General features: G+C 45.2%; 1 protein-coding gene across 1 annotated transcript in view; it reads right to left on the reverse strand.

Annotated features, from left to right (window-relative positions):
• Positions 1–5,031: 5,031 nt before the first annotated feature.
• Positions 5,032–23,684, reverse strand: part of kif4 (kinesin family member 4) — a 99,016-nt gene continuing 80,363 nt past the window's right edge. The window contains 5 exon segments of the mRNA XM_038775033.1: positions 5,032–6,447; positions 14,799–14,906; positions 16,285–16,398; positions 17,076–17,231; positions 21,193–21,294. Coding sequence (XP_038630961.1) covers positions 6,280–6,447; positions 14,799–14,906; positions 16,285–16,398; positions 17,076–17,231; positions 21,193–21,294 — 648 coding nt within the window. The 3' untranslated portion in view covers positions 5,032–6,279.

The raw sequence follows: 23,684 nt of genomic DNA on the forward strand, positions 1-23,684 counted from the left end.
GATCCTTCTGTGCTGTAAATAATAAACAAATTCCTGGAATCTCCTGATGGGGTGGCAACCCTATTGCAGCTGCACTCAAAACAGACACAGGAGCGGCGGAATTTTCACAAAATCCAGCAGTGTTAGGTTCAGACTGAAAACCAGCATGTGTCTTTCCAGACGCACAGCTGAGTTTTCACTCCAGACATTCTAGCACCTTGTGTGTCTGCCACCATGGTTTGCACTATAGAATCTACAGTGCAGAAGGATGCCATTCAGCCCATCAAGTCTGCATCAGCCCTTGGAAAGAAAAACCTAATTAAGGCCACAACTCCACCCTGTCCCCATAACCTAACTGTTTTTTTTGGACACGGCAATTTAGCATGGCCAATCCACCTAACCTGCACATCTTTGGAACATTATTCTGGCAGGATGGGGCCTGAGAGTTAACAAGGCCTGACAGATCAAGGCAGCACCTATAAAAGGCTTTGTTGATGTGAAGAAATGAGAATCATCTTCTAGGTTAAATTATTTTCCTCTGTCCACTGCTTCAGTCTTATTTTTTCTCTCCTCTCCTGAAGGTGCTGAATTTAGTTTAAACATAATTCTAAATGCTGGTCAACTCTGGAACGGGCTGTGTAGCTTTTACCATTGGCAGGCTATTTGAGTGAGATATATATCACAACCATCAACTGATCATCACACATGGGTACCATCCAGCTGATATCAATAATATCATACCTCAATTTTGGGAGGGGGGGGTGGGAGAGAGAGAATGTATTGCACAAAATATTTGGAAATAATTACTTTCAATGTAGAACATAGAACATAACAGCGCAGTACGGGCCCTTCGGCCCCCGATGTTGCGCCGACCTGTGAAACCATCTGAAGCCTATCTGACCTACACTATTCCATTTTCATCCATATGTCTATCCAGTGACCTTAAAGTTGGCGAGGCTACTACTGTTGCAGGCAGGGCGTTCCACACCCCTACTACTCTCTGAGTAAAGAAACTGCCTCTGATATCTGTCCTATATCTATCACCCCTCAATTTAAAGCTATGTCCCCTCGTGTTGGTCATCACCATCACTGTCCACCCTATCTAACCCTCTGACTATCTTATATGTCTCTATTAAGTCACCTCTCAGCCTTCTCCTCTCTAATGAAAACAACCTCAATTCCCTGAGCCTTTCCTCGTAAGACCTTCCCTCCATACCAGGCAACATCCTAGTAAATCTCCTCAACCCTTTCCAAAGCTTCCACATCCTTCCTATAATGTGGTGACCAGAACTGCACGCAGTACTCCAGGTGCGGCCGCACCAGAGTTATGTACAGCTGCAGCATGACCTTGTGGTTCCGAAACTCAATCCCCCTGCTTATAAAGGCTAGCACACCATATGCCTTCTTAACAGCCCTATTAACCTGGGTGGCAACTTTCAGGGATTTATGTACCTGGATGCCGAGATCTCTCTGTTCATCTACACAACCAAGAATCTTGCCATTAGCCCAGTACTCTGCATTCCTGTTACTCCTTCCAAAGTGAACCACCTCACACTTTTCCGCATTAAACTCCATCTGCCACCTCTCAGCCCAGCTCTGTAGCTTATCTATGTCCCTCTGTATCCTATAACATCCTTCAGCACTATCCACAACGCCACCGACCTTCGTGTCATCTGCAAATTTACTAACCCATCCTTCTACACCCTCTTCCAGGTCATTTATAAAAATGACAAACAGCAGTGGCCCCAAAACAGATCCTTGCGGTACATTAAACATTTGAAAATCAATGGGCCAAAACCTCAAACTGACGCTGGCAAGTGATGGCCGGTTGGAATTACAAGAGTTTAAAGCGTTTACGTCCTTTAGAAAACTTAATTGGAACCTGCAGCAAGTGTCCCTAGTGTAGTCTAGCAGTGGAAATCTTGAGGTTATTTTATTGAACTGGCTGTGCCGTAAAGCAGGGAGGTTTAAAGAACCCAGTGAAATTGACTGTCAGGGAAAATAAGTGCCCCGATAAACGGATGAGATTTGACGGGGTGGGGGTGGTTGCCAGCTCAGGACTGGGAGTTATGAGTGTCCCCGGGGGAGGGGGGGGGGGGGGGCGCGAGGAGGAGGAGGCAGTGATTACTCAGCTGGTGGGGGTTACTTACAGGGCTGTCTGAGCCTTTACAATAGTTACACTGAAGTTAAGAGGTGGTTTAGTTTCTTCGGAATCTTTCAGGGTAACTATTTGCATATCACTGGCTGGATCAGCCAAAGTTAAGGATTTAAAATTGCTTTGTCAGATGGTTCCAAGCACACTGCAATAATCCAGGGGATGTTAGCTCTTCTGGACAATTACAGCATAAACACTTCCCTGGGAACTTGCGAGAGATTTCCCAGTCCATCTTTGGGGTATCCCTCAAATATGCGGGGGAGCCAGAAATTACAGGACAATGTTTTCCACACAAGTTACAACAAAAAGGTAAAGAAACTGATGTGAAAGACCTATTTTTTTGTAAATTGCTGAATGAGAAATGTAGCATGTCTCAGCAATCAAAAATCACCATATTCATTTGTATTATAAATTCATTTGCTCCTTTATTGGCATGAACAAAGAGATACAAGATGGAAGAAAGAGGTAACCTACAGCATTGGTTAGGTTTGTTAAAGTTTGTTGTTCCAACTGGTGGCAGAAAGTGATGGCCTGTTGGAATTACAAGAGTTTAATGCACTTACTTTAAAAAACACAATTGAAACAATACGCTGCCTGTAGCCTGCGCCAGAAAAGTCCCGAGTGTCCTCGATCAGCGGTGAACTCTGAGGCCACACCCTTTTTTAAACTGAACTGGCTGCGGTAAAGCAGGAAGGTTTAAAGGACCCTGTGAAATTGACAGGCCAGGGAGGTTTCAATGAAGTTTTCCATAATTCCAATAGGCCATCACTTTCTGGCATCAGTTGGAGGTTTTGGCCCATTTATTTTTAAAAGTTTAACATTGAAAGTAATTCTTTCCAAATCTTTTGTGCAATATATTCTCCACAACAGGCATTGTCAAACTCAGGGATACGACCCACGGGTGGGTTGTGCAGCCATCCGTCGGTGCACTCAGATCACGCAAATCCACGTGCAACAGTTGGCTTTTAATAATGCCGCCTGTGAGCCACCTTCAAAATGGCCAGGAACAGAAAAAAAAAATTTGGCTACATGATAATTGGTGCGCATGCGCAAAACTATGCGCATGCGTACCGATGATCGGGCACGCACGTGCAGTGCGGCCGCTTTTTAAAAAAAATATGCTCGCAGATTTCCACCCCCCCAGTGGGCAAAAGGGACCCAACCATTTCCTCCATTTTTGTCAGCACAAACAAGGTGGGCCACAAAGGTTGGCTGGTTGGTAAAAATAGGTCCCCAGAAAAAAAAAATTGAAAAACACTGCTGTGTAAACCTAAGAGGTTAGAAATGCTAGAGGATAGTTAATAGTCAGCTTGTCAAGTAAGAGAGATGCCATGGATATGGGTTACATGTTCTTTAATTTGTATAATATGCAAAGTGAAGTTGCATATATTGAATTGAGTCCATTATAACAGCACTCCTGTATTTTCATCATACTGTGAAATAAAGCAGGTTTTGTACTTAGTCGCATCTCAAGTTTGCTCAGATTTCAGAGGAAATGCATGTGAGAAAGACAGTTCAGATAACATTGGATTTGTAAAAGTAACCAAGAGCTAATGTGTTACCTTTTACAAGTGGAAGATGTCCAGCTTTCTTACATGGGTTAGCTCAAAGGTAGGTTGACAGTTATACTACACACCATGTTGTTTCACTCAACCATCCATTTCTTTTTGTAGATGTTGATGGTAATGCAGAAAAGGACCATGATCAGATTTTTCTCAATTACTGCACCTGAACAGAGCCACATGCTCAGAGTATAATAATCTTAGTCACAAGTAAGCCTACATTAACACTGCAATGAAGTTACTGTGAAAAGCTCCTAGTTCCCACATTCCGGCACCTGCTTCGGGTACACAAGAGGGAGAATTCAGAAGGTCCAAATTACCTAACAGCGCGTCTTTCGGGATTGTGGGAGAAAACCAGAGCACCCGGAGGAAACCCTTAGACACGGAGAACTTGCAGACTCCACACAGAGCGACCAAGCCGAGAATCAAACCTGGGACCCTGGAGAAACAGTGCTAACTACTGTGCTACCATGCTGCCTAAGTCCATGATTTGGGGAGGGGGGGGGGGGGGGGGGGGTGCTTTAGTCAGCTAATGCCAGCATGAACAGCATTTGTGCAATACTTAATCATGCTACTTTAAGCCTCAGTCTTGGTGCTCAAATGAATCTCTTGCATCTTTGTTCAAAGATTTTTTTTCCCCTCGAATTCATACTAGGTAGATATTACAACAATACAATCAGTAGCATATGAATGACATCCCATTCATTGAGATCAGCCAGCACAGGAAGGCAGGTTCCTCCACCTGCGTTTGGCCTTGATGCTCAGCTCAGTTCTGAGCAGTTCATGGTTCCACCTGTAGATTAAGTATTTTGGCATTCTCTAGGGTCCCACTAAATTAACATGAGCACTAAAGGTTTGATTATTTTTCTGTTTTGGACCTGGTAGTTGCAACCTTCTTTTGGCTTTTTTGAATCTAGCTTTGCTTTGAAGACACCAAAGTACCTGTCACATTGTTGTCACGTACTGCAACTATTTCACGCACTGCAACTATTTCAACTTCATAAAGTATCATTATGCATTTTTTCCTTGAACTTTAAATTGATTTTAAACTGTAAAATACATAAATGTAAAAACCTGGCTTTTCAAAATAGAGAGTCTATTCCTCCACTTAGCAGTCATAAACCCATCTTCAGGATAAATGACACGTACACAATCTTCCTCTTAATGTAGCTAGATATACTGGAAGGAACTCCGTATTATTTTCAGGATAAGATCAATTTCCCCCGAGATAATAATTTTTTTTTAAAAAAGTACAGCTAATAAAGATTTAAAATGTCCAAATTACCATTGTAGTTATTTGTTAGAAACACATTTGTGCAAATATGAAGCCAGCAGTCAGAACTTAAATCACTTCTCTTTATTTATAAACTACAGCAATGAGATTAAAAACAGTGCTGGAAAAAGTTATTTCAATTTGAAGATTAAATCATATTTGTGGATTAAAAATTTTTTTTTTTTAAAGTTTATCTTCTATGTTCTTGTAAGGTAAACATACTGCATATCTAGGGATAGAACAATCTCAGAAGGTGTTCCAGCTACACATTTCAGCGTGCTTGCCAAATAATTTCCAGTGGTGCTTGCCTTTCTTTTGCAGACTCAAAAACAACGTTGCTAACTTGGTTCTGCGTCTTTTACATTGAAAAAGTCAAATTCCTGACTAAATTATGAAGAGAATTATGGTATCATGGTAGAGTTGACTTCTGTAACTACAAAATTAAAATATGTCTGTCTTAATATTCCAAAAATATTACAACTGAAATAGTCTGGCAAAAAACAATACCATAAATCAGAAAATAAAAGGAATACAGTAAATATCAAACAGGTAATTCCCAAACATAGCAAGTCTCCATTTGAAAAGTTATTTTGTCCTTTTGCCAGATGCCAATGGCTTATCTATTATCTTTCTACTTCAGTTGTGATAATTAGTATCACATTAGATTTGGATAGGAAATTGCTAGAAAACAAACCTTTACATTTACTATGTCCTTCCATAGAAGGAACAATTTATTCAGATTGAGGGGCCAGCGAATTACCTAGATTACTATATGCTTTTCCTTATTGCAATTAATCAAACTATATTAAGACATATTCAATACTTTAAATTGTGTTCCGAGGGCAAATAAATCAAATGCTAACAATCTATTTTCCAAAGTGGAAAAAACATAAGTGTCATGTCCAAAAAATCTATCAAAATAATAGTAAAACACTCTTCTTTCCTCCTTAGTTAGCAACTGGTACTAATCAGAGTATAACCTCTGAGTAATTAACATACCCTGGTTAGAACGGTTTCTGAAAGCATGACCGTTTCCATTTCTTGGTCAATTCTGTGGCTTTTCGGATTAGATGCAGTTTAATTTCTAGAAACCTTATTAAATACGCATGCACACAAAAACTAAAATGAAGGAAGCAAAAGTCAGAGAAAATACAGACAGAAAGACATTGACAGAAGAAAATATGGACAGTAAAACAATCATGGTGGTCATCCATAAGAAAGTTGAATTCACTGTACAGCAATCCGCTTCCTGGAATGATCAAGTCACAAACAAATAAAACAAAGATGCACTTTATGTACAGAAGAGTCACTCATTCGACACCTTCAGAGATTGAAGAATATCCATTAAAGAAACTGGTATTGCAGTTCAACAGAGTTCTCTTCTTTTTGATGCTGGTGCTGTTCAAATCTTCAGCCTCCAGTGGTTTACGAATTAACTTCAGCTTTGTCTCTCCGAGGTCGGTGATGTCAGTCAGAAACTGAAGAACAGGAAGTTTGATTTAGAAATTCCTCTTCCATCCAAACTTTCAATAGTTGCATAAAACAAACATAATTCAGCAGAGTCTGCTGGCACATGCACGATTCCTCCAACCACAAATTGTTTTTGATTTGTATAGTAACCCCCTCTCCTCAGTCATAGAACCTGTACCTCCCCAACCCTCACCCTCAGCAAGTTGGAGACAGTAAAAACGGTGTTCTTTCAGGCAGAGTTTGATCTGCACCACCATTGACCCACTGCCAGTGACAGCACAGACATATGGTCACCTGCAGTCTACCTTCAGCAAACTTGAGGCCATTCAAACGGCTGTCCATATCCTTATTCACACTCAAGGCTCCATCATCCCAATGCTTATATTGCCTCCCTCCCGGTTAAGGAACACCGGACAGCCTCCCGGTTAAGAAATACTGGCCTGCCTCCCACCCTCCCGGTTAAGAAACACCTGCCTGCCTTCCGGTTAAGAAACATCTCCATTTTAAAATTTGCGTCTTCTCCCACCCCATGAAGCACTCAACAGTTCCCACAACCTGGATATCTGCATCCTTCAATTCTGGCCTCGAGTTCCTCAGATTTCCATCACGCCACTGTACTTTTGACACCCTAGGCCGCAAGCTTTGAAATTCCCTCCCTAAACCCGGTCTGTCTTCTGGCTGTAAAATGTTCCTTAGAACCTCGCTTTAACCATGGTGCACTACTAAACTGGTGTCATGTTTTGCTTTATAATGCTTCAGAAGCCTTGGGACTTTTAATGGAAGTTGATATTGTAATATTCATTCTTATTCTAGCTTTTACAATATACACAAACCACGCCATTTCCCACCTCGATTGCCACTTAGGAAAAGTTATACCTGTAAACCATTTTTTATGTCAACAATTTTGATTCAATAAAGGTACTTTATTGTGTAGTGACATGCCAGGCAAATGCAGCAGCAATTATGTACATATACATGAATGCAAAGAGACTGCAAGGATTCTCTGTTTATTCCCATAATTCCTTTCTTTTATTTCTGCTGTTACATTTTTGATCCATGGCTGTTTGGTGGACCTGTAACTTTTAAGGCAAAGCAGCTCACACAATTCAAACAGGAAAACCCAGAAGCCTGTGCCATCTTAGACTGACATCATTGGCCACCAGTGACATCAATTATCTGGGTCATCAAAGAATGGGCTTAGAAGGCAGTTCTGTTTGCATTCCCGCTGGAATGGTTCAAGAGGCCCAGTTTTGCCTTTGGGAGCCAAGGGAGAAAAGCTCTCTTTCCCCCACTTTTTTTTCTCTCCAGAGATAACCACCAAATTTTCACACAAAAAAAAATGTCACCGAGAACCAACTCTGTGCAGAAATGGCTGATGCAAGCAGAGACCAGGATCTGAAAATCCTCCCTGCAGAACAGGCAGAGGGTGGGGCAGTTAAGGGGGAATTAGTTGACATTAAACAGCTGTATTTACTGCATATTTCATATTTGTTCTAGTTATAAACAGTAATTGTTTTAGACTGACAAACCTGGTAACTAAATTATTGGAGAACCAAGGGCCAAATATTTCAGGTATTTCTACAAGAATTTATGGTGAATTCACTTGTGTTGCAACTCTGGAGCCTGTGGGGCTGGAGTGACTGTGAACTAGCCCAGGGTATCGTAACAAGACCCTTTCTGGTGCTAATGTTGGCAAGGTAGGAATAATTAGCCAGGGACTTCCGGTTACGGCTATGCGGAGCTAAGCCGCACGTTCGGCAGCTCCCGCTTTAAGAGGACTTGTGGGCTCTTTTAAAGGGCCCCAAACGACGCTGATTCGACGATTCCCGGTGGATAAAGGGGTCTGGAGCAAAACCCCCCGGGATTTATGGTGCGGACTCGAAGTGGGGCGAGGAGAAAAACGGCAGCAGCTCCCCTGGAAAAGCGGGGGAAGGTGGACAAAATGGTGGCCGGTGGAGCCCCTGAGGAGTGGAGGAAGTGGGCTGAGGAACAGCAGGCGGCCCTCCTGCGCTATTTCACGGAGCTGAAAGGGGAGTTGTTGGAATCCCTGAAGGTGAAGACGAGCAAGGCCTCTTGCGAGGTGGTGGTTTCGGCCCTCGTGGGGAAGGTGGAGATACACGGGGCGCTTCATAAAAAGTGGCAAGATCGGTTAGAGGAGATGGAGCTTCGGTCACGGAGGAAGAACCTGCGGATCCTGGGCCTCGAGGAGGGGCTGGAGGGATTGGACCTGCCGGCCTATGTGGCCGTGATGTTGAACTCGCTGGTGGGGCAGGATTCTTCCATCTGCCCCTGGAGCTGGAGGGGGCCCACAGAGTACTGGCTAGGCGGCCTAAGGCGAATGAACCCCCACGGGTGGAGCTGGTACGGTTCCATCGGTTCAGTGACTGGGAGTGTGGTCTCCGATGGGCCAAGGTGGTGAGGAGTACTAAGTGGGAGAATTCGGTAGTGCGTATCTACCAGGACTGGAGTGCGGAGGTGGCCAAGCGGAGAGCCGGGTTTAACCGGATGAAGGCAGTGCTCCATGGAAAGCAGGTGAAGTTCGGCATGTTGCCACCTGCGCGTCCGTGGGTCACCTACAAGAACTGGCATCACTACTTTGAGTCCCCAGAGGAAGCGTGGGCCTTTGTGTAGGTTGAAAAGCTGGACTCGAACTAGAGGTTGGGGGCTGTGGGAGTTTTTCTATTTCTGTATAATTGTCTATGCTGTAGCGGGCTGTTTGTTTCTGTTTTATCTCTCGCTTTCGGATAATGTGGGTTATGGTTTTGTGTTCTAAGGGGGGTACTGGGGTTTGTGGTTGATCTGTGTCTTTGTTTGTATGGAGTTGGTGGTTGGGTTGGGACTGCGGTTTGGGAGCTGCTTTGGGGCAATGTGAAAGCGCGGGCTTTTCTCTGGTTTCCCGCGCTGCGGGACGAGGGGGTGGAGCTGGTGGCGAGGGGCATGGTTATTAGACCGGGTTTCCCGCGCTGAAGCGGTGCCAAGCAGCTGATGCAGGGGAGGAGGGGGGCCCTCATATCAGATGGGATTGGAGTTAGAGCGGGAGCTGCCGGGGTCAGCAGAAGTCAGCTGGCTCACGGGAGTACAGTGGAGGGAGAGTCACGGCTAGGAGGGGTCCTAGCCTTGGGGGGGGGGGGGGGGGGGGGGAAATACCGGGTTGCTGCTGGATTGGCCAGGGAGGAGTTGGTGCGGGTCGGGGTGAGGTTCTATCGCCGTGGGAAACGGGCCGAATGGGTGCTGGCCAGGGGTGAGCAGTCGATGGGCTATGGCTAGTCGACGGGGGAGGGGGGCGGGGTGCCCCCTGATCACGTGGAACGCGAGGGGGTTGAATGGGCCGGTTAAGCGGGCCCGGGTGTTTTTGCATCTGAAGGCGGACGTGGCCATGCTCCAGGAGACCCACCTGAAGGTGGCGGACCAGGTCTGTCTGAGGAAGGGCAGGTCTTTCACTCAGGGCTCGACTCGAAGAACCGGGGGATGGCGATCCTCATGGGGAAGAGGGTGGCGTTTGAGGCATCTGAGGTTGTGACTGATAGTGGCGGAAGATACGTGATGGTGAGCGGTAAGCTGCAGGGGGAAGAGGGTGGTGTTGGTTAAGGTGTACGCCCCAAATTGGGATGATGCTGGTTTCATGAGGCGTATGTTGGGCCGCATTCCTGGCTTGGAGGTGGGGGGCTTGATCATTGGAGGGGGGGACTTCAATACAGTGCTGGATCCCCTACTGGATCGTTCTAGTTCAAGGACAGGCAGGAGGCCGGCGGCGGCCAAGGTGTTGAGGGGGTTTATGGACCAGATGGGAGGAGTGGATCCCTGGAGGTTCGGGAGGCGGAGGGCTCGGGAGTACTCTTTTTTTTTTCTCCCATGTGCACAGGGTGTATTCCCACATTGATTTCTTTGTTTTGAGTAGGGGACTGGTCCCGAGGGTGGAGGAGGTACAGTATTCGTCTATTGCGATTTTGGACCATGCTCCGCATTGGGTGGATCTGGAGATGGGGGAGGTGCGGGACCAGCGCCCGCTTTGGCGTCTGGACGTGGGGTTGTTGGCTGAAAATGAAAATCGCTTATTGTCACGAGTAGGCTTCAAATTAAGTTACTGTGAAAAGCCCCTAGTCGCCACATTCCGGCGCCTGTTCGGGGAGGCTGTTACGGGAATCGAACAGTGCTGCGGGCTTGCCTTGGTCTGCTTTCAAAGCCAGCGATTAGCCCTGTGAGCTAAACAGCCCCTCTTGATGAGGTGTGTACGAGGGTTCGGGGATGTATCGAGAGGTACCTCGAGGTCAATGATACTGGGAAGGTCCAGGTGGGGATGGTGTGGAAGGCTCTGAAGGCAGTAATTAGGGGGGAGCTGATCTCCAGCCAAGCCCATAGGGAGAGGGAGAGACTGGTGGAGGAGCTGTTGAGTGTGGATAGGAGATACGCGGAGGCCCGGGAGGAGAGATTGCTGGGGGAGCGACGTAGCTTGCAGGCCAAGTTTGATTTATTGACCACCAGAAAGGCGGAGACACAGTGGAGAAAGGCACAGGGAGCGGTCTACGAGTATGGAGAGAAGGAGACAGGCTCTGATTTCCAAGGGTGCAGGAGGAGCAGGTGGAGGGACTGGGGGTGCCGATCAAGTTGGAGGAGCTGGTCAGTGGGATTGGCCATATGCAGTCGGGGAAGGCGCCGGGACCGGATGGGTTCCCGGTTGAATTCTATAAGAAATATGCGGACCTGCTGGGCCCCCTGTTGGTTAGGACGAGGCATGGGAGGGGGGTGTTCTTCCCCCGACGATGTCTCGGGCGCTAATCTCCCTGATCCTGAAGCGTGATAAAGGACCCCTTGCAGTGCGGATCATACAGGCCGATTTCACTGCCGAATGTAGACGCCAAGTTGCTGGCGAAGATCTTGGCCACTAGAATAGAGGACTGGGTGCCGGGGGTGGTACATGAAGATCAGACGGCTTTTGTGAAGGGGAGGCAGCTGAACACTAACGTGCGAAGGCTGCTAAATGTGATAATGATGCCAGTAGCAGAAGGAGAGGCGGAGATTGTGGTGGCATTGGATGCGGAGAAGGCCTTTGACAGGGTTGAGTGGGGATACTTGTGGGAGGTGTTGGAGAGGTTCGGGTTTGGGGTGGGGTTTATTAAATGGGTGAGGTTGCTGTACGAGCGTAGCGACAAATGGGAGGAGGTCCGAGTACCTTAGGCTCCACCGTGGGACGAGGCAGCGGTGCCCCCTGTCCCCCTTGCTTTTTGCGCTGGCAATTGAGCCTCTTGCCATGACTCTTAGGGAGCAGAGGAGGTGGATGGGTTTGGTGCGAGGTGGGGAGGAGCACAGAGTGTCGCTGTATGCGGACGATTTGCTGTTGTATGTAGCAGACCCGGTGGGGGGAATGCCGGAGGTGATGGAGATTCTTGCTGAGTTCGGGAGTTTCTCGGGATATAAATTGAACCTGGGAAAGAGTGAGCTGTTTGTCGTACACCCGGGAGATCAGGAGGGGGGGATTGGTAGGCTCCCGCTAAAGAGGGCAGTGAGGAGTTTTAGGTACCTGGGGGTTCAGGTGGCTAGGAGCTGCGGGACTCTGGACAAGCTCATTTTAATAGGTTGGTGGAGCAGATGGAGGAGGAATTTAAAAGGTGGGACATGTTGTCGTTGGCGGGTAGAGTACAGTCCGTTAAAATGACGGTGCTCCCAAGGTTTTTGTTTTTGTTTCAGTGCCTCCCCATTTTTGTTCCGAGGGCCTTTTTTAGGACGGTGAACAGCAGCATTCTGGGATTTGTTTGGGCGCATGGGACTCCGAGGGTAAGGAGGGTCTTTTTGGAGCAGGGCAGGGATAGAGGGGGGGCTGGCGCTGCCCAACCTCTTTGGGTACTATTGGGCGGCTAACGTTTCGATGGTACGTAAGTGGGTAATGGATGGGGAGGGGGCAGCATGGAAACGGATGGAGATGGCGTCCTGTGGAGGCACGAGCCTGAAGGCACTGGTAACGGCACACTGCCGCTCCCTCCAACGAGGTACACTACGAGCCCGGTGGTGGCGGCTACCCTCAAAATTTGGGGGCAGTGGAGGCGACACAGGGAGGAAGTGGGGGGCTCGGTGGAGGCCCCGCTGCAGGGGGGAACCACCGGTTTGTCCCAGGGAACATGGATGGCGGGTTCGTGGGGTGGCATAGGGCGGGCATTAGGAAGTTGGGAGACCTGTTTATCGACGGGAGGGTCGCGAGCCTTGGTGAACTGGAGGAGGAGAAGTTCGAGCTTCCCCCCGGGGAATATGTTCAGGTACCTTCAGGTCAAGGCGTTTGCTAGGCGACAGGTGGAGGGGTTCCCTTTGTTGCCCCCACGGGGGGGTAAGGGATAGGGTGCTTTTGGGGGTGTGGGTCGGGGGTGGGAAGGTGTCTGACATCTACCAGGTAATGCAAGAGGTGGGGGAGGTGTTGGTAGAGGAGCTGAAGGCTAAGTGGGAGCTGGAACTGGGGGAGCAGATTGAAGAGGGGACATGGGCGGACGCCCTGGAGAGGGCGAACTCCTCCTCTTCATGTGCGAGGCTTAGTCTCATCCAGTTCAAGGTGCTGCACCGGGCCCACATGTCCGGATCTAGGATGAGTAGGTTCTTTGGGGGCAAAGACAGGTGTTCGGGGAGTCCAGTGAACCATGCCCATATGTTTTGGGTATGCCCAGCACTGGAGGAGTTCTGGAAGGAGGTGGCGAGGACGGTGTCGAGGGTGGTGGGATCCAGGGTTAAGCCAGGCTGGGGACTCGCGATATTTGGGGTTGGGGTGGAGCCAGGCGTGCAGGAGGCGAAAGAGGCCGATGTCTTGGCCTTTGCGTCCCTAGTAGCCCGGCGGAGGATCTTGCTGCAATGGAAAGATGCGAGACCTCAGAGCGTGGAGACCTGGATTAACGACATGGCGGGATTCATTCAGCTAGAGAGGGTCAAATTCACCCTGAGGGGATCGGTACAAGGGTTCTTTAGGAGGTGGCAGCCTTTCCTAGACTTTCTGGCTCAACGATAAGGTACTAGGTCAGCAGCAGCAGCAATCCGGGGGGGGGGTTTAGGGGGATAGTGTTTAAGTTAATTTGCTTGTTAATTTATTCTGTTGTTTATTGGGTTTGGGGTTTTTTTTATATGCGTTGTTACGTGTGCCGGGGGGGTGTTTATTACTATTATTGTGATTATTGTTTTGTTGATATATATTTCTCAAAAAATTCCAATAATTATTATTTTTTTTAAAAAAGAAATAATTAGCCAGAACATTAAGTTTATGTGCAATGGCAGACAGTTTTAATGTTCATTTAAAAATTAAACTAGGCAGATGAGATCTCAGTTTAAGATTTTATCCGAGGACAACATTTAGGAGCAGAATTAGACCATTCAATCAATCAATGTGTTTCTCATCCCCATTACCCTCACCCCCTTATTAATAAAGAATCTATCACTCAGTAACTTGGCCTCCAAGCTTTTTGCAGCAATGAGTTCCACAGATTCATCACCCTCTGGCTGAAGAAAATCCTCCTCATCTCAAAGGATTGGCCCTTCAGTTTGCTGTGCCCTCAGGTTCTAGTCTCCACAAGTGGAAAACATCTTCTCCACGTCCACTCTATCTAGGCTCTCAGTATTCAGTAAGTTACAATGAGATCCTCCCCTCATCCTGCTCAACTCCATCGAGTACAGTCAGAGTCCTCCTATGACAAGCCCATCACTCAGAATCCCTACAGTGCAGAAGGAAGCCTCGAGTTATTCCCAGGATCATTGTTGTGAACCACCGCTAAACCCCCTCCAAGACCAGCACATCCTTCCTTAGATACGGGGCCCAAAACTGCTCACAATATCCCAAATGGGGCCTGACTCAGAGCCCCAGGGAGTATATCCCCACTCTCATATACTAGCCCTCTCGAAATTTATAACATTGCATTTGCTTTCCTAACTGCTAACTGAACCAACATGTTAGCTGCAAGAGAATCCTGAGCAAGGGCTCCCAAGTCCCTTTGTGCTTTAAGATTTGCAAAATCATTCCGCCTTTAGAAAATAGTCTATCCCTCTATTCTTCCTACCAAAATGCACAATCTCACACTTTTCCCACATTGTATTCCATCTGCCACTTCTTTGCTCACACTTCTCGCATGTCCAAGTCGTTCCGCAGCCGGTCCCTCTACATATCTTTGTACTATCTGCAAACTTAGCAACAATGCTCTCAGTTCTTTTTTCTAGTTAATGTTAAGTGGAACATTTCATTGTCACTTTGGCATTATATAACATTCGGACATTAAATGTGGCCACACAAAAGGAAAGCTGACAATGCCATAACTTATTGATCACTAAATGGCAGAAGCATTGACCAATGGTGTTTTCTCTCATGCAACTTATAATTTCAGTAAATTAAATTTTTTACCTTATCAGAAGTGACGCTGACAGGCTCAAAGAAGCAAGAGTCTGATTCAGTGGGATCATCTAGTTTAAATGATCTGTCAGATCCATTTTCAGTGAGCACATCTTGAAGCTAAAAATATGGTGGTGGGGTTTAAAGAAAAAGGAATAGAGTTATAAAGCAGAGCAAATGAGGCAAGTTTGTGAATTGAAAGTACTTTTGCCAATTTGGACTCCTGAAAAATAATTGAATTACAGTCCTATAAACGGTTTTAATTAAATAAATCTTCAAGTACCACATTCAGGCTAGTCTCTCGCAACAATCCAGAATGGTTATATCGATTCTCGTGACAAGCAGTTATACTTTCTATATTCTCAGAAGCGTGTACCGAAGGAATTAAATTTCCTACAGAAGATAACTCTTCATTAAGTGTAATTGTAGCAAACACTAGATTAACATTTACAGACCATTGATCTAGAGTGCAGCAGTTCATTGGTTCTTGAAAGGGGTATCAAATGAAAATCGCTTATTGTCACAAGAAGGCTTCAAATAAAGTTATGGGAAAATCCCCTAGTCACCACATTCCTGTTTGGAGAGGCTGGTACGGGAATTGAACCGTGCTGCTGGCCTGCCTTTCAAAACCAGTGATTTAGCCCTGTGCTAAACCAGCCCATAGGATTTGAGCTCATTGCTGCAATGACAATGCACACACTTAAAGTACTGTGTTTTGCCCACTGATTATAGTATTTGAGAAAATCTGCTACTTGAAGGCTTGCTTGAAAAATTAGGGGGGAAAAGTACTTCATTTGTCATTTTACATTTTAAACAGAATTCATGTGAATAGATAAAGTCATCACAGGTGAAAAATTCACAGCTGCACTAAATAAAGGCGATGACTACTTAAAATGATGTTTGCTCAAATCAAAAAACTTGTCAAAAGGCACAATCTAGATGAGAAAGCTCGAGGACTGGAATTTGTGACTCTTTTGAACCTGTACCCAGGAAGAGAGGTCATCCCCACAACTATGAAAGCTGATAAAGGCAGGAAGATTAAAATTACTCAAGGAGATGCAAGGTTAGTCAAGGAGCATTCACCAAATGAAAAAGAAAGTCAGAATGAGAGTCCAAAATAAAAGGTCATGATGTGGAGATGCCGGCGTTGGACTGGGGTGAGCACAGTAAGAAGTCTTACAACACCAGGTTAAAGTCCAACAGGTTTGATTCAAACACAAGCTTTCGGAGTGCAGCTCCTTCCCGAGGAAGGAGCTGCACTCCGAAAGCTCGTGTTTGAATCAAACCTGTTGGACTTTAACCTGGTGTTGTAAGACTTCTTACTGTGCAAAATAAAGGTGAATGTGGAAGAAATTAAACGAAGTCTGAAGCTGAAGAGAGTATCATTGATTTGAAAGCAATCCCACTCTAGATAAAACAGCAAGTCTTCATAAACATAAGCATTGAAGTAGGAAAGAAAAGAATTTAGGAAATTAATGACCAAGGCAAAATTTCTCACCATGCTTACACGATTGTGACAATGATTGGCAACACATTTGCAGTGGTCTCCACAGTCTAATTTATTCTTCCTGCATCTGCACTGTTTGTTGGCACAGCGACCTCTGCAGGAACACTGTAGAAAAAAAAGTAACAAATTCTCCTGAACTGGTCAGATAACTTGCTGGAGTGCAAATGGGTGACAAGAGTCAGTAACCCGTTGTTAATTTCTCTTCATTGTTACCTCTACTGAAGTCACACAAACCCAATCTAGTGGTCTGGCCATTTTGAGGGTGGGTCTAATTATCACCATGAGCAAGCTATGCACCCTGCTGCAGCTTACCATCACCGGCCCAGCATAATAATCAGGCAGCATGCCAGCCAGTAACAAAGTAGGTCCAGATTGGGGTATGCCGACAAGCAGCCCACTTTGGAGGTGGGGGAAGCACTTTTGCTATTACAGACCCCACAATTTTAATTCGTTTTTGGTCCTTTTCACAACAACATCTTGAAAAAGGACAGCGTACACCCTGGTACGTATAACATCTGCCTGAAGCAGATTGGCACTCTGGAAATAGTGCTTTTTGTCACTTCTTGAACAGATCAGAAATGAGAATGCAAGATGTTTTCCCCTCACAATGAGCTGCTACCATCCTATTTCCATTTCAATTGATCCAGATCTTCCTTTTTTGCATTGAGAGGACAGAACTTAAGAACATAATACATGTGAATTTGCTAGAACATGGAACCAGAACTCCTAGACATGCAAACAGTACAATGGAAACTAATAAGATTTAAATGCACAAGACATACCCCTGAATTTATTCTCTTATTTTCTTTCATTTTAGTGGGGATCCAATCATCATCCTCAGGTTCAGCATTAGAATCAGAGTCAGACAACAGCTCTTCCAGACTCATACGTGGAGTCATCATATTTGGCTTTGCAGTAGTCTTCCTCCTGTTCTTTGGCTGCAAAATAAAAGATGAGTTAATATAGAGCAACAAAACAGTAATCAAGTTATTCAATGGCTCAGCTGGAAATAACCATCCAGTTGTCCTTAAAAAAAAAGTGACAGAACCGGATTGTGCCACCACCATTTTATATAATTATTGACGAGGGAAAGGCTCATTGTGCATTCAGATAAGAGTTAAAGAACCATTTAAATGCAGTGACATAGTTTGAAAACTGCCAGCTCTTCACCACACAATCTTTTGAGCAGTGAAAAGTTGTTGAAACTAAAGCTACAGCCATTATATTCTAGCATTAGAGTTATGACAGAAACATACAGCAAATCGGTTCTTGGTGTGAATAACCTATGAAAACTAGGAACAAGGTTGGGAATTCTGTGCAGAGAAAAAAATCCCTTCCGACTCCCCAAAGCCTGGCCATCATCGACCAGGCACGAGTCAGGAATGTGATGGAATACTCTCCTCTTGCCTGGATGAGTGCAGTTCCAATAATACTAATGAAGCTCAACACTACCAAGGGAAAAGCATACTCCTTGATTGGGCGCCATCCACCACCTTCAACGTTCACCACTGCGGATGCAGAGGCAGCAATGCAAACCATCTAAAGTTTCACTGCAGCAATTTGCCAAGTCTCCTCAGACAGCACCTTCTAAACCCATGACATTTACCACGTTGAAGCAAGGGCAGCAGATACATGGGAAGATCCAACACCTCCCAGGTCCTCCAGCTACATCTAACTTGGAACTATACTGCCATTCCTTCAGTCACTGGGTCAAAACTCTTGGTAGGTGTACCTAAACCACTTGAACTGTAGTGGTTTAGAAGGCAGCTCACCACCTCCTCGATGGCAATTAGGGATGGGCATTAGATGCTGGCATAGCCAGCAATGCCCACGAGCAAATAAAAAATAAAAGAAAACAGGTTTTGAGCAAGGGCTCAGTGGAACAAGGAGAGTTTGGTCAGTGGAAAGTAATTAAAATGATAGATGGTACATATTAGTAAAAAGAATAGTGTACAGGTACAGCAAGCAAGTAAAAAAAGTCAATGTTATCATTGAGGGGAATTGATTACAAAACTAGGGAGGTTATGCTTCAGTTACATAAGGCATCGAGACCATATCAGGATTATTGTGTAAAATATTGGTCTCCAGGAGAGATTTAAATAGGTTAGAAGTAGTTCAGAGAAGCTTTACCTGACTAATAACAGGAATGAGCAGTGTGTCTTATGAGGAAAGGTTGGAGATGTTCGGTTTGTATCCACTAGAGCAAGAGGCGACTTGACCCAGAGGGGTATGGTCAGTGTGTAGGTGGAGAGGATGTTTCCTCTTGTCGAATAATCTGGAATTAGGAGTTACTGTTTAAAAATAATAGGTTGGTCACTTAAGACAGAGACGAGGAGAATTTTTGAGGGCTGAATATCTCTGGAACTGTTTCCTCAAAAGGCAGTGTGTAACTGGTGTATATTTGTGCAGAGCTAGATAGATTATAGAATAAATAAGGGGGATAAGGGGGTGAATGGTTAACAGAGATAGGAGGGAATGTGGAGTGGAGGCTGCAATCAATTAGATCAGCTATGATCTTATTGAATGGCAGAGCAGGCTCAAGGGGCCAAGTGGCCTACACCTGCTCCCAATACCCACGTTCGTATGGTAGCTTCAAGTGAACAAGATGAAAGTTGCACTTTTCAAAACACTACACACTACATCCCTCCCCTTCTTCATCATTGAGGTTAGTTTCCAAAAGTGTAAACAAATTAGACTTAAACATTTGACTTCACTAGTAACATTACATATTCTAACTTCTAATTTAACAATACATTCAATCATGTGCATTCAATCATGTGCAATACAAGATTTGTTCACCAACTGAAAACAGTTGCTTTGAAACAGTCAACTTTGCCCGATCAGGTTAGCTCAGCAGAACATGCAGATAGCATGTGAAAACATAGAGCCATTCAGCCCATCGGATCTGCACTGACCAAAAAGCCCTCACTATCCCCGTAACCCAATAACCCATCCTAACCTTTTGGTCACCAAGGGCAATTTATCATGGCCAATCCACCTGACCCGCACGTCTTTGGACTGTGGGAGGAAACTGGAGCACCCGGAGGAAACCCACGCAGACACAGTGAGAACGTGCAGACTCCGCACAGACAGTGACCCAGTGGGGAATTGAAGCTGGGACCCTGGCGCTGTGAAGCCACAGTGCTATCCACTTGTGCTACCGTGCTGCCTAAAAGGTGTGTAGAAGGAGCTTTCCAGTAGTTGAGCGAGTCACTTGTCCTGTACTTGCGAAAAAAAAAGTGATGCAGCACTTGCCTCTGCCTCCACGACTTAGTCTTGGCTGTGGATGTACAGATGGTGTTTTTCAAAATACATACAAATCTGTTTCTCCATTAGCTCTTGACCAATAGATGCAATTTTGCCATTAGGTGAAACCCCAATTTACAAATTTCATATTTTAATTAATATTTAAATTTTAATAAAGTTTGCAAATTTATGGTTCATTGTCAATTTCCGCCATTTGAGCAACTTAAAACGAGATGAAAATGTGGTCAAACTTTGGATGTTTGCTTTCATTGAAGTTGACCATTTCCACAACTGGGGACCAGCTGTAAGCAGTGATAGTGTTTACCAGTGGGTAAATCTGCAAAAACAAGGATGACCTTAAATCCATAATCCTGGGAGTTGGTCGAGACATCGAGGATCACAAAGTGGTTGTTTGACATGGTGGACATTAATGTCATGCTCTAGCATGATGTCAGTTCCTAGAAATTGTCTGGTTTTGACAATTCGCTAGTGACCTTCATACCGTTAATAGTTGTGGAAGTACACTGCATTTTGCCAACATGGGATTGGATGTGGTTGTAATGGTGAGCTCATTCCGAACATAGTAGTTTGCGAGTGATTTGGTTTGCAGTTGCACTCTTGCCAATATTGTTCTACTTTAATGATTTCATCAAAAGTCATGCACAATTCTAACACATCTGATTTTATGTTGTCATTTGGATATCAGCAGGTTTTGGTGTGGCACTGCATTTAGACTTGCGTAGTCAAGATGTTATTCAGCAGTCCTTTCCACATGACTAGTAGCACTGACTGTTGGCAATCGAGTCCACTGGGTTGAGTTTGCCTGGCTGATACCAAACACTAATTTCACATTCCAACAATCTATTCATGTAGGTACTTTGCTATATGGATTATAGAATACTCTTACTGATTTGTGATCAGATTTACTTCAAACTTGCTTCACTAGCTTTGGATTCACAGCGCCAGGGTCCCAGGTTCGATTCCCCGCTGGGTCACTGTCTGTGCGGAGTCTGCACGCTCTCCCAGTGTCTGCGTGGGTTTCCTCCGGGTGCTCAGGTTTCCTCCCACAGTCCAAAAACGGTGCAGGTTAGGTGGATTGGTCATGATAAATTGCCCTTAGTGACCAAAAGGTTAGGAGGGGCTATTGGGATACAGTGGAAGTGAGGGCTTAAGTGGGTTGGTGCAGACTCGATGGGCCAAATGGCCTCCTTCTGCACTGTATGTTCTAATATTGTCTAACTTGGGTGTGAATCTTTGCAATTATCTATCCCATTAAGCCAAGACAACAATCGATTTACGGACACTAAAGGAATCAAGGAGTGAGGTGGCAGGGAAGTAGAGTCACGGTAAACAGTCAGCCATCACTTTTTGATTGGCTATCTTGCCAAAGAGCTGTATAGTTTATTCCTGCTTTTATTTCTCAAGTATGTCACCAGACACAGACAGATATGCAATTACAACCAAGCAGAGTTGTCAATAGCTCTTTTCACATGGAATACTTTGGAATGTAGTTAAATTCCTTCCTGTATATCTCACTGGAAAACAACCACCAGTTCCAACCAACATCTATGATTGTATCAGCTCACCAAAGTTCCCACATGCACTATAGAGTTTATCAATAGCTAAATGCATAAAAAATAAAATCATCCTTACCTTGGGAGGAACATACTCAAAGGGAGAAGTTGTAGTCTCTGTTGGTAAGCTCATTAAGTTGTCACCCAGCTTACTGGTTGTGTACTGGAGCAGGTTCAGTTTCTGCAGAGAGGAAATACATAGCTAAACTCCGGCTTCTCAGCAACCACCTGCTTACTCTCCTACAATGTTAATTTCAAAAAGGAACAAGTGTGTACAGGTGAAAGGCACACATTAGATAATTACCTGTGCTGCATAGGCTGGAATTTTTTTTCTTGCAGCAGTGAAGGCTGATGGGGGATCTGGCTGAGGTATATATGAGGGGTACAGCTAGGGTGGATAGGAAGGAATGTTTCCCATTAGAGTGGTTACTAACCAGGGACATAGAATTAAGGGTCAGGAGGTTTATAGGGGATATGGGGAAAAGCTTTGCCCAGAGGATGGTGGGAGTCTTAAACACTGCTTGAAAAGGAGGTCACCCTCAACAACATGTAGATGAGCACATGCTGGAAAATGGGATTAGACTAATGAGGTGCTTGATGACCAGCATGAGGGATGAAGGCCCCCTTTCCGTGCTGTAATTGACTCTAAATGTATAACAATGGCAGCAAGGAGTTAGATATTTCATAGAATTTACAGTGAAGGAGGCCATTCGGCCCATCGAGTCTGCACCAGATCCTGGAAAGAGCTCCCTATCCAAGCCCACACCTCCACCCTATCCCCATAACCCTGTAACCCCACCCAACACTAAGGGCAATTTAGCATGGCCAATCCACCTAACCTGCAAATCTTTGGACTGTGGGTGGAAACCAGAGCACCTGGAGGAAATCCACGCACAGACAGGGTGAATGTGCAGACTCTGCACAGTGACCCAAGCCGGGAATTGAACCTGGGACCCTGGAGATGTGAAGCAATTTTGTGCTAACCACAATGCTACCATTGCTGTTGTAGTGTTTGGAAAAAGATATATAATCTGTTCTTTTATTTATAAATTTAGAGTACCCAATTATTTTTTCCAATTAAGGGGCAATTTAGCATGGCCAATCCACCTAGCCTACACATTTTTGGGTTGTGGAGGCACAACCCACACAAGCACAGGGAGAGTGTATATAATCTGTTAAATAAGGCTCAATTGAAACAAAATGTTCTGTCAGAAGAATGCAGATGGAAAACTTGGGCATTTTCTTACACACATTCATGCCTCCTGTAGAGCCAGAGAAAATTATGCCTGCTCGGTCAGATTTTCTAGGCATGAAGAGTTGGTGGAATATTAGTTTTTCGAGTGTTACAAGTCTGAAAGTGGTTAGCTTCAGGAAGAGGAAGTTCAAAAATCATAACATCCTACCCCCTCCATCATATTTAGACACCTTTTTGATCTCCATCTATTTCACTTCCACATGCAAGGCTTGTGAAATCACCATGGTCTTATTTTATCATAGAATTTACAGTGCAGAAGGAGGCCATTCGGCCCATCGAGTCTGCACCAGCTCTTGGAAAGAACACCCTACCCAAGGTCAAAACCTCCACCCTATCCCAGTAACCCCACCCAACACTAAGGGCACTTTTGGACACTAAGGGGCAATTTATCATGGCCAATCCACCTAACCTGCACATCTTTGGACTGTGGGAGGAAACCGGAGCACACGGGGAGGATGTGCAGACTCCGCACAGACCACTTGATCATGGTGGTCTGATTTGATCACTTCCTCAGCTCCATCATGTATATTCACCAGTTCATTGCCTACAGGGGAAAGAAATGTCTTACTGATGTTCCTCCAACTCCCTTTTCGCCCCAATCCATTAATATTATTCTGCTGCTGTTGTCTTACCAAAGCATTGTTGGTTCTAGAATCTATTGCTCTTTAGAGTCTCCTACTTGATGGCATACTACCCAAATATCCTACGGTACTTCACATGAGCATTGTTACAAAAGTAATTTACCAAGATCAGAGGTTGGAACTCCAAATCACAACAGACCTTGGAGATTCCATGCATGAGTGGCTTATGCATGCACAATTCAGCATTTTAAGTTATTTGGGCCAAGGACAGACAACAAGAAAAATTACTGAAAATCTGAGTCATGTGACAGGGAGCAGTGCCACTGCAAACAGCAAAAGGTCCCAGTTAAGAGGAGGGGTGGAGAAAGAGACAGGAAATGCCCTGAAGACAGATGGTTAGTGACTCCATGCTATGTGATGTTGGGTGAACATACCTCTTTGAAGGAGGAGCTGAATTTCTAGTGGAGGCTAGAGTACATACTCAGGAATCCAAGGAAACAATTTTGGGAGAAGAGATTGAAACCCTGGGAGGCAAGTCATTGTTGACACAGTTGGAGCTATTTTTGGAGAGATCTTTGAAGATGATGACTGGAACCCCACGAGTTCCAATAAAATTGATTGACTGTTACTGACATCGGAGTGAAGAAATCCATGGAATCAGTCTTGGTCACAATTGTCATTTATCATGACATGTGGGGTGTTTGACCAGTTTATCTGTTAATTCGTATGTAACCC

Source organism: Scyliorhinus canicula, chromosome 17 (assembly GCF_902713615.1).
Source record: "Scyliorhinus canicula chromosome 17, sScyCan1.1, whole genome shotgun sequence".
Classification (NCBI taxonomy): domain Eukaryota; kingdom Metazoa; phylum Chordata; class Chondrichthyes; order Carcharhiniformes; family Scyliorhinidae; genus Scyliorhinus; species Scyliorhinus canicula.